Consider the following 12,523-nt stretch of genomic DNA (forward strand, 5'->3'; position numbering starts at 1 on the left):
CGCTTTCACACCTTAATTCAGTGTCAGACTTTACAAATCTTAAATATCCTCTATTAAGAAACACTCCCTATTGCATAAATTATTAGCATTTAGTAAAGGGAAAACTATTTATTATATATCCATGTATAAAATTTTCAGACGAAACCGGTATTTTATAAAGACGGTACTACAATGTATTACCAGAACTCGGGAAAGAAAAGTTTGTATCGTTAGATACTTGCATAAAAAAAACAATAAAAACGTAAATGTAATGAGATTTGTTCCTACATTTTTATGATGTACTTTCAACATGGTTTTATACATACATTGGTTGTAACGTATGAGGACGGTGATTCGTGTGTTACTGTGGATGTTTTTTTTTTGGTTTTTTTTTTAGCAACAAATCATTTTGTTAAGCTTGTTTTGATTTTAACAAACATGTGGCGGTGTTGAACACATTTCATATTGTTACAAGCAAAATGAGTCTGAAATTGCATGGCGGATGATGCACATACAGCAGTTTATGCTCACCCCGTCGACGCTTCCTGTTTCTTTATTCTGTTGATCGTAGATTGTACTTGAAAAAAATGTCTTCACATTTTTTGGGGGTTTTTAATGAAAGGGAATGATCAGTAATGCTTCAGTATACATGCTACCTCAATAAATTGTACGCAGCGACTCAGGTCCAGACCCGATATATCTAATTGTTATCATTTTGACCTTTTTAAAGATGTGGGTTATCTTTTAATATCTGTATCATTAATGTAATGTGATTAAAACAACAGTAGATCACTTCAAAAGATATAAAAAACAAGGATATTTTGATGAGACACTTAACCAATTTTATCACAATACTTACTTGTTTCACATGCGCTGTCATCATTATTTCTGAAATGAGTGGTGGCACATGCACACAAATCGTCGATACATTCATTAGTTGTTGTATCAGTACATGCGGTACTCGAACAATCTCCACCGTAAGCTACACTGGCTCCTAAAAATATGAATATTACAGTAACTGAAAATATTGCATGCATTTATTATTGCAAATTTTGAATAATGAATAAAAATGCGAAATTAATTATTGCGATTTGCGGAAAAGCGTTAAACAGATATATGTATCAGATATCAGAATGAAAGTTATTATGATTGCGATACTCACCAAATCGCATTATTCGAATTAATAAAAACCTCACAATACTTTGTGAATTTACAGTATTCAAAATTTCCCTTGGTCTTTTTGTTTGCACTTCTATATTTTAAAATCATAAAAAAATGCATTTGCGCTGGTTCAAAATCATCCAATACAGTCTCATTTGTAATGAAAGTCAGTTTAAATTTTGATTTTACGCATGTTTGTCTCTGCAATAAAATAATTTTCATTTTTATTATGTACATTCACGAAAATACGAAATATACCCGTTTTTTTTATTAAGGCTAATTTTACCCCACTTTACAATGTGCATGTTACATTATTGACGAATACAGCATCAGTATTTATGAAAATTTCGCGACGTGTGCATGATAAGATAATGTTTACGTTCTCCTTTCGTATGTGGTACCTCGTTGATATCAATTAATTTAGATTTCAACGTCGGTATAAGAAACATTCAAAAAAATTATGTATGCGATCGATTGATTTTAGAATTATTGTTTTATCATTTTTATATGAGCATTCGTAAAATTATTATCAATCATTATTTGTACTCAAATCTCATTTCAACAAATTTGATTGACTTTGAAGAAGAAATGTTTGATAACTAAAAAAATATTATTGTTCATCAAATACATGCGTGCATATGTAGTTATTCGTGCAGGTTAATGGTAGTTATAATAATTCATTATTGCATGAACTCCAAAAGGTATTCTTACTATGAATACTAAATTTGCATGATAATGCAACTTATTCCGTTTTATGTGAGCTATGAAATACAACTTAAATTTTTTCATATTTGTCCCCAAAGAAACCCCTTTCAGTGCGTTGGGTATTCTTGTAAATTAATGATTTGCTCTTATATATACTGATACTCATTCTTGCCCCTCTTTCTACAAAAAGGACGAAATACGGTATATTCGGAACGATGTAACTAGTTGTTCTGTTCCGTCAGAACTATTCAACTAGCTACATTGTTCCGGGACTTTTCAACTAGCTACTTTTTTCCGGAACTTTTCGACTGCACTCGGAATAAAACAACTAGTTGGAAAGTTCCATCGGAACGAAATAAGTAGTTGAAAAATTCCGCCGGAACAAAGTAACTGAAGGAACATAGTGGCTGTTACATATGTACTCGACCTCCAGTCTCTTTGGTGAATCCTGATAATAATATATTTTTAAAAAAAAAAAAGCTAATCATTATTGCTGTAAAAATTGAAGACAGGGCAATTATTCTTTTATACATATATAAACCTTTAAATGGGCAGAAACATTTTTGCGCAATTCAAAAAGATGAACATCAACATTTTTGAAGATACAAAATTTAGCATGCACCGGCCCATCTTTCTGATAAAGAAGTTACTTATTAACTTGTTAGTTTTAGAGTCAAAAGCATAATCTTGTACTTTTCCGAAATTTGAAGAAAATGTTTTATAAAACCTCATTATCTTTAAATATGAATAATCAGAACTTACCTATCTCAGAGTTAATGACCACCACTAGCACAATACACAAAACCCGAAATACAAAGTGATTCTAAAATAAAAATGAATTGTACATGTATGTATTTAGATGTGTTCGGTGGTTTATTTGAAGCGTTATGTAGTAGAATTTATTATGATCGGTGGAAATCAAACAGAAAATATACAAGAATGTGAACATAAAGGTTCTTATATGTGTGATAAGATGTGCTTATACGACTTTTGTGCCTGTACTCTTTACATGTATAACTAAAATCATCAGTCTGGAACTGAAACTGTATAATTGCATATAATTTGATATTTCTATTTCTATGCTATACCTTGTCTGCATTATTTTACCTAATATATATCGACATACGTTAATTAATGAATATACATTTATAACAATACATGTAACACTATTTGATTCTGCTAATATGTATACATATATAGATTTATTTCTTGGAAAAGGGTTTACTAAATTTGTAGATCCTTAGAGGTCATCCATAATTGCTACCATTTTTCAAAGCGTGCCAAGTTCTCCTTCTGGAAAATAAGGGGAGTGGGGGTAGTTTGAAAAATAGATTGTTTCAATTTCCGGAATTTGTTTTTGATAATTTTTATTTTAAAGAGCGTTTTGAATTGAATTAAATTGTTTCTTTTTACCCGTCTAAAAAAAAATCGAGTGATCTGAGTTACTCTAGCGGCCAATAGACTTAATAATTTGAAAAGAAGAAATCGTTAGTAAGCATAATATAACGACTGAATTATTCGGGTAAATTTTCAAACTTAATTCTGAAAACGCATGGCTTGTCAAACAATTGTTTTCGTTTATTAATAAACTAGTTATAACCAACGAACAAAAATCAGTTCAATTGGTTTAGTGTGATTTTTTAAACAGTTTTATATTTGTGTTTTTCCAAAATTTTGGTCTTGAGTATACCTGATAAATGTCGTCCGTGAAACACATGTTACGCCTACGGAAATCATTTAGACAATTTTATTTAAAAAATTACCCGAAGATGTCACTAGTGGTTGTGGGTGCCTTGTCATAAATGAAAACCGTATAAAGACGATTATATTGATGCCTCGTGTGATGTTGCTGTCGATTCTTTGACTTGCAATTCTTTAGAAAAAGTCACAATGTTCGTTGTTTGTTAAACATTTACATTTGAGAAAAAAATGTTCCATGGTATTATTATCAATATAAAAACCTTTTTCTTAAATGAAATATTAATAATAATTTGAATAAGTTATTAACATAAAAAATATTGTTACATACAGGTACTTACCATAATTGAAGAATGTTTGTTTTAAATTTAAATTGTAATCTTAATCACTTGGTTACCCGTAAAGCTATAACATTTAATTAAATAGGTTTTTATTTTATACTGCTGATTATTTAATGCGCATGCGTATAAGTCATGCATGCAGGTTTTGATACTGTTACGCGGCAATCTGATATGTTTAAGATCATAAGCCTAAGATAAAATGTTTCTTAAAATCTCCCAAGGCGATACAAATCCCAGAAGAATGGTATATGTACATGTAGATAGAATTAGGATTCGAACGTATGCAAAAAATTATTTCAAGGATTGAAGGCTGAAAAAGCTTGATCTTTTCATGTGCCTGTCCAAAATCAATAGCCTTGTCAGTGGTTGTGTTCTGTAATTCTGTAGTTTAATATTGTTTATTTTTTCCGATGTTTGTCTCTATTTAGCCTGTATGCTATAATATTTGTTCTATAGGAAATAAAAGTATTAAAATAAACCCCAATCTCTTTTCAGAAAATATATTATATCAAATTTGTACGTTTTTACCCTCTTATACAATCAATGTTTTAAAAGAAAAAAATTCTAATTGTTCGTAGTTTAAAAGGCATAGAATGAATTGTTATTTCATTACACTAAAAGCATAGCAAACTCTTTAACTAGTAATAGATCGATTACAAGAGAAAAAAATTTGTGTTTATCAAGCAATGACTGAATAAAATAAGGTAACTGCAGTATTCTAGTTGCAGTTTCCAAACTACCGGTAAAATTTTGATTCAATTGCAAAAATGTCATAATGGGTTTAAAACTGTTTGATTTTAATTTTTTTTATTAATATTATCATTTTTGTGGGTGTTGAATGACCGTTTTGTTATTTGCACCCTTGTTCCATCTCCCATAGCGTATGTCTGTCTTGTATAGGTAATTTCTTAGTTCTTTTGTGTTTCCTATCTTAATGACAGACCAAATTGTTATTCTATTACTAGACTATTACTCTCACATCATCAAATGATAAAATAATTCATTTTATATAATGTTTATATTATTGAATACCCTAGAGGTAAACTTTGCATAGTTTAGTTAGCAAACTTCATCATTATCGGAACCAGTTAGAATTGAAAGGCAGAGGGTTGTTAGCTATGGGGAAATAAGAGGGGTTCAATTTTGATTTTTATGATTTGTAAACAATTGCAGAACAATCTAAATAATTCCTTACCCCGGATCTATACTTTATTCCTTACTGATCAAAATCATGTGTATACACTGATTTGATTTTTTTCTAAATGTTTCAAGTATAAATGGACATAGATTTGTTAATATACTTTGGAGTTTTGTACATTTGGTATTCTCTATTTTTTCATTTCTTGTGATCAGCAGAGCGTTATATGAAAGATATAAATATTTTGCCCTGTGTACATCTTTTTTCAATGAGTATCATTAGTTTATAGTAAACTTATAATTAAGTAAGGAGAACATAAAGTTAATGATCAGCAGTTTGTTCCCAGTCTATTGTATATTGTATTGAATTGTAAATATGTTATCTTTAAAATTCTAAATCAGATGACTCATAGTTTATTATTGTCATTCCACGGTTTTAATTCCATCGCAGCAAACTATTGTCAAATTAAATCATAATTTTTTTTCAGATTCAAGAATCCATGATAAGTAGTAACCAACGAAAAAATGCATGTGACATGATCTGTAGTATTTGCTTGTCTACGTAGCACCTTATTTTGTTGTATTGTGTGCTCATATCTGTGCAACCTGTGACCTTGAAAAGGCTATGATCGACGAAAAAGTGTCAAAAATCTACAATTTAATAATGTTTGATGAATACATTTGACATCAGCACCAACGAAGACCATCCTGAAATGTTCAACCATCAACTGTTATATATCTTACATTTGATTAAATAGCATGATGGTCTTCCTTGGTGCTCATCATAAAAAAATAATAAAATCCGATTGTTTACAATTTTGACAAGTCCATATATATTACGTCAAATAAAACGGCACGGTTTACGAGATTATTCCAGGGTCCATAATTAATCAGAATCAGACGTGCAATTAGCTATTACGTATTCCGTCACCAAGGCATGTCACTCTCTTAAGGATAATATGTTTCACGTGTAATTAAACGCAGACAAAAACATTTGGGTTGCTATGGTCATAATCATTTGAAAGTTATTTACAACTAATAAATTGTTACATAAAGGTACTTACCATGATTAAAGAATGTTTGCTTTAATTTAAATTGTAATCTAAAAATACTTGGTTGTCCGTAAAGCTATGACAATTTAATTTAATAGTTATCTGTTTTATACTGCTTATTATTTTATGCACATGCGCATTAGTCATGAATGCATGTTTTGACACTGTTTAAGGGTAATCTGATATGTTCAAGATCAAAAGCCTAGGATAAAACTTTTTTTTTAAATCTCCAAAGGCGATACAAACAACAGAAGAATGACATATGTACATGTATATTAGATAAGTACTCGAACGTGTACAGAAAATTATTTCAAGGATTGAGCGTTAAAAAGAAATAAAGAAAAACCGGACTGTCCAAAGTCCAGAGCATAGTCAGTGGTTGTCTACTGTTGTTCTGTATTTTAATATAGTTAATTTTTCCAATGTTTGTCTCCATTTAACCCGTATGATAATAGTTGTTCTATAGGGAATACGTTCCTTACCGCGGACCTATATTTTGTTCCTTACTGATCAAAATCATGTGTAAACACTGAATTGTTTTTTTTTCTAAATGTTTTAAGTATAAGTGGACATAGATTTGTTAATATACTTTGGAGTTTTTTACATTTGGTATTCTCTTTTTTCAATCCTTGTGAGCAGCAGAACGTTATATGAAAGATATAAATATTTTGCCCTGAGTACATCTTTTTTCAATGAGTATCATTAGTTTATAGTAAACTTACAATTATGTAAGTAAGTCAATGATCAGCAGTTTGTTCCCAGTCTATTGTATATTGTATTGAATTGCAAAAATGTTATCTTTTAACTTCTAAATCAGATGACTCATAGTTTATTATTATCATCCCACTGTTTTAATTCCATCGCAGTTTACGAAAATTGCTTCCCCAAGGTCTTTCGAAAGACGAAATGACAGACGAAATCGAAAGGTTTTCTAAACCTGCTTTCGCCGTTAAAGCCATTGGCAACGCATGTAAAAAATACGAATTATATACTTTGTTTTAGACTTTATAATCCAGAGCTGTCTCAAGTAAAATGTTATGTGCTTGTTTGAAAACCAGAACTTCGTTTTTGCAAGTATTTTGTAATATCTCAATCTGTGTCTTTTATAATTAGTTTAACAATTGGAGGTAGCAAGCAAGAAACATCATTGTTATAAATACATGAATCAGAATCGAAGCTTTAAACGATTCAGTAAGAGTGGTCTGATTCAGGTAATTCCAGTTTCTATAAAATTGCTAACATTACCATTACAATTTATTCTCATTATATCTAATCTGCGTAATATTGGCATACTATTTATTGTTTGGTTTTCACTATTTTAGAATGAAATGTTTAAACAATTTGTCATGGCTAAATAAAGGCAACAGTAGTATGCCGCTGTACGAAAGTCATAAATCGATTGAGGCAAAAAAAATCCCGGTTACAAACTAAAACCGAGGGAAACACATCAACTATAAGAGGAAAACAACGAAACAACAGAAACACTGAAGTGAACAAAAGACAAACGACAATGCAACACACAGAGAAACGAACTATAAGATAACAACTGCCATTTTCCTGACTTGGTACAGGACATTTTAAGAAAAAAATGGTGGGTTGAACCTGGTTTTGTTTCTAGCCAAACCTCGCACTTTTATGGCAATGTTAAATATAACACTAAAATGACATCATTACATGACAGGAATACAGTACAAATAAATACAAGAACATTCAGGACAGAGAAATACACAAATAAACAATACAATAGTACATGTCGACATGCCATAAAAGCGGGAGGTTTGGCTAGCCACAAAACAAGGTTCACCCCATTATTTTTTCTTAAAACGTCCTGTACCAAGTCAGGAAAATGGCCATTGTTATATTATATACAGTCCGCCAAAAGTTAAGCACCACCTATATATAATTGGCAATATTTTTTTAACTATTGCGAAGAAATTATTAATGTTTGGTGTTATGAACTGCCTTTAACATACACTAAGAAAATTTAGTACGACCAAAAAGATTGAACTCCGATAAACCCGTCAAACAACTTTTTATTCAAGGTCATCTGCAGTTTTACAAATACACTGTTTCGATACCTTTAAATCATCTTCCTACTGTCACGCGTGCAGGTGAAATTTGACCTTCATCAAGTCATTGTGTAATATGGCAAGGCGTAAGTTATCTGTGGCTGAACGTTAGCAAGCAATTGGCATGTCAAATGCCTGTAGGAGTACTAGGAGCATAGGTAACCATTTCAATATTATTCACACCGTCATTGTCAGACTTTTACAACGTCATGTTGACACAGGAACTGTAAATGATGGACCAAGGTCCAGCAGACCCTGTTTAACTACCCGTCGAGATGACAGACTGCTTATTTGTCGTGCTAAAGCCAACCCATTTACTCCTGCCCCGCAGCTTAGACACCACTGACCTCCAGGTGGTCGTGTTAGTGTTCGCACATTGATCTGTCGTCGACTTCATAGAGTCAACCTAAGAGCACGTCGTGTTGTCAAGAGACCCGCCCTAACAGACAGGCACCGTATAACCAGGTTTCAATGGGCTAATGACCATCGACGCTGGAACATGAGAAGCTGGCAAAAAATTCATTGGTCAGATGAGAGTCGGTTTCTGTTTTGACAAGTAGACGGCAGAATACGAGTTTGGCGGGAAAATAAAACTGCCTACGACCGAAAGAACATTTGCCCAACGACTGCATTCGGTGCTGGTGGTGTTACAGTATGGGGTTGCTTCTCATACCGTTGTAAGCTGGGTATGCATATTCTGCAGGGTTACATGAACGGACAGACTTACAGGGATTTGGTGCTTAGAAATATTGTAGTCCCTCCCTCATTTTGACAATCACCCACTTGCGTCAAGACCCATGTGCATGGACGACAACGCTAGACCACACAGAGCAAGGATTGTAACCGAGTACAAAGAGCAAGAAGCCATTGACACTATATTTTGGCCTTCCATGTCTCCAGACATGAACCCTATCGAAAATGTCTGAGATGCCATTTGCAGAAATCTCAATCGCAGAGATCCACCACTGCAAAATCTTGGCGATTTAAGAGTAGCAATTGTTGATGAATGAAATAGATTTCCTCAAATAAAGATCAGAAGGCTTATACAGAGTATGAGACGCTGTGTTATAAAACTGTACCGGAAGAGAGATGGTTACACTTCCTATTGACTCAAATATTGACATTAAATTTGCCGAACATACCAAAGATTATTTGTAGAGAATTTTAATGATATTGGGTGATTAATTGTTGTAAAAAAATAAAATCTCAGTGAAACTTAAATTCCGTTTCTGATTTGTGTAATTTGCTCTATTTCTATGAACGCAAAATTTAAATGCATAGAACCTGCATAAGTGACCAAACTTAAGTTTATCGTTTGTTTATGGTATATGCTGGCAAAATTGCTACATGAATGTTTTCTCTTTTTCGAGGAATATCATGAAATTTTTTTCGATGCAATAAGAATAGGTGGTGCTTAACTTTTGGCGGACTGTATAGTTTGTTTCTGTGTGTGTTGCATTTGAGTGTTGTGTTTCTGTTGTTTCGTTGTTCTCCTCTTATATTTTATGTGTTTCCCTCAGTTTTAGTTTTTAACCCGTTTTTTTTTTTTTTTCAATCGATTTATGAATTTCGAATAGCGGTATACTACTGTTGCCTTTATTAACCACAGAATAAAAACAAACACGTAAAACAACATAGGACAGCACACAAAACAGAACAACAGAACCACGAACTGTCTTTTACACGACTGTGTCAACGCCACAGAAGTGACGTCACAGGTAAATTTCTAAAAAATGTTTGATACTGTTCAAGATCAGGTTTGTAACTATGTCATTTGATGTATTTTATAGTAATTACAAGAATATTAATATAGAATTGTAATAGAAATTAGATAATTAATTGTATTATCTAGCTATGTCGGTATTATTTCCAACTGTAAAACAAATAAATAGTGTACATATAGTTGCTTTAAACTAAAATCTTAGAAATGAACTGGGTGATTAATTATCTTTACTTTTACATACGAATAGAAAATAAAAAAGGGGGTAGAATTACAACTACAAACGATAAGACATTTAACAATATCCGATCAGAATTACAAATTCAACATCATAACTAAACACATGAATGTTGGATAACAAATACCGTGACACGTCTTATAGAAATGCGAATTCACACTCAGCAAAACAGTCATATTGGGGAATAGGTCATGTTCAGTACTTACAAGACCAGACGACGTAAATGGTAAAACACAATCTAAGACGTGGTAAAAGTGTCCTTAGTTAGTTTAGACACAGACACATCGTATAAATCAACCAATTCGTGATGGTGTCCATAAAATTTACGGAGTGTCATTTTTAATCTTTCCTCCTCATAACATTGTTGGAGCAGTTTTTGCGTAAGGAGCACACTCCTGTATAAGTATTATTAACTACGGTTCAAAGTATTGTTTGTTTGGTCGTTGGCAACTATGTCTATTTCAAATTAGGTGACATGATTTACAACATCGTCCGTCATGTTTCCAAAAAGTTCGATGGTAGAGTACAAGATTACAAAAAGTCTTAAATGGGTTAGGCCCTCCTCCTTTGTCTCTCTTTTTAAAAATGTCTTATTCGTCGCCCTCTTATTTGTTCGAAAATAGGTAGAAATAGTATCGTAACATGCATTCTAAACAATTATGTGTACTTGGTACAGTAACTATAGTATAGTCATATCCCCATCTTAACTAGTTTTATTCAAAATTCCTAACTAAATATTTGTTATATTTGTTTCTAAATTTGAGATTTTTGCTCCCTTATATATATGTTCCGGACCATATGTCTTTTTTGAGTATTTGGACTATACGAGTATTGTCATGACCCTATGCTTATACTGTATGGTCCGACCATACGTCTATTGTCGGTATATATAAGTATTTACTCGTATGGTTATTAACGGGCCGGATCATATGAGTATTAAGACCATCTAGGTATTTTAAAAAAAAATCCCTTCCTTTGCAGAAACGCTTAGCTCGTTCTCATACCTAAAATCATCTCCTGTTATTATAAGATTGTATGAATAGAAGCAAGAACACATTAAATAATTGAATAATGAAATATTTAGGAAATTTCAATATACTAAGACCAAATTAAAACACCAAAAGGGGAAAAAAATAAAAAAGAAGGTTAATTACCACAAGTGCCTGTGAACAGTTGACTTCTAGTTTAAAAAGATACCAAAGGAACATTCAAAATCATAAGTCGAAAATAAACTGACCACGCAAATGAAAAAATAGAAGAAAAAAAATGTACCTTCACATAATACTTTGGTTGTAAACGTACAGCGTGTACCTTTATCAACTACACTGCCATGATGTATGTACAATAAAGAACGCCAACAAGTGTTTTTACAAAATAGTATAAGAAATATCCATAATTGAAAATTCGGTATCAGGCCCGCACACCCAGTGTGACTTGAGGATAGAAATGTGGTCACTTTTGATTTTCTTCATTATGATATTTGGGAAAGTCGGGAACTACGCAGTCACGTCGGGTCAAAATGGGGACGTAAAATCCGATGTCTGGTGTAAGAAAAATTTCACACTCTCTCTTGTGCGGGACATGCATGAAATATTTGCCAGTGTATGTTACGCATACAAAAATCAATCAATTATCCGACTCGACCAAAAAGGTTGAATATTTATAGAATAACTAAACGAAGAATTCAAATATAGAAAAATATTCAACAAGTGACCAACAACACTCTGACATTAATTCACGAATGCGAGTAGCGCCCGAGTTAATTATCAGTGTTGTTCGGTCACGAGTTGAATATTTTGCGATATTTGAATTCTTTGATAAGATAATCTTTTCATTACATTGATAACGGGCTTTTTAATCAAATTAAAGTAGAAAATGTAAGGAACTATATATTTTTCTACGCATTAACAACTTGCTTTGATGCGATGTCATCGACAACGTCTTGACAACACATATTGTTGTATGACGTCAGAGAAGTGAAATAACCGAGTTTATATCACATGTGAAGTTATCGGTTTTTATTTCACTGGGAAATCACGGTAATTCATTGCAACCAATGTAATAAATACCTATATCACCAAGGTAAATTCAGGGGAGCAGTCCATAAAAAATCTCATAATCAAACGCTCGACTATATCAACAAACGACACGGAATAGCATCTAAAGAAAAATAGACCTTATTCATTTTTTAAATTCTGCATTTTGCTGATAAATTGATTCATTTTTTACAGTCAACATTTCAATTTTACACTGACAGCAGCAATTTTTTAAAGCCTTTAACATTTTACGACTCTAAACACCATGTATAAAGCAGTTAATCCACAGCACACTTGTCAATACTTAAATCTGTGTCTTTTAGAGGCTTTGTTAGTGGTTAATGTCTTTCCTTTTATTAAATTATAATGAATGTCTATTACTTGATG

At 32.2% G+C, this 12,523-nt stretch overlaps 1 protein-coding gene across 1 annotated transcript in view; it reads right to left on the reverse strand.

Moving 5' to 3' along the window:
- The window catches only part of LOC127709107 (adhesion G protein-coupled receptor E2-like), a 90,317-nt gene that overhangs the window by 12,190 nt on the left and 65,604 nt on the right, over positions 1 to 12,523 (reverse strand). Inside the window, exons 2-3 of the mRNA XM_052214461.1 lie at positions 2,608 to 2,668; positions 839 to 973 (exon numbers count right to left, since the gene is read on the reverse strand). Coding sequence (XP_052070421.1) covers positions 839 to 973; positions 2,608 to 2,668 — 196 coding nt within the window. The remainder of the gene's footprint in view (positions 1 to 838; positions 974 to 2,607; positions 2,669 to 12,523) is intronic.

The sequence above is a fragment of the Mytilus californianus genome, unplaced genomic scaffold (assembly GCF_021869535.1).
Source record: "Mytilus californianus isolate M0D057914Y unplaced genomic scaffold, xbMytCali1.0.p SCAF_7, whole genome shotgun sequence".
NCBI classification, from domain to species: domain Eukaryota; kingdom Metazoa; phylum Mollusca; class Bivalvia; order Mytilida; family Mytilidae; genus Mytilus; species Mytilus californianus.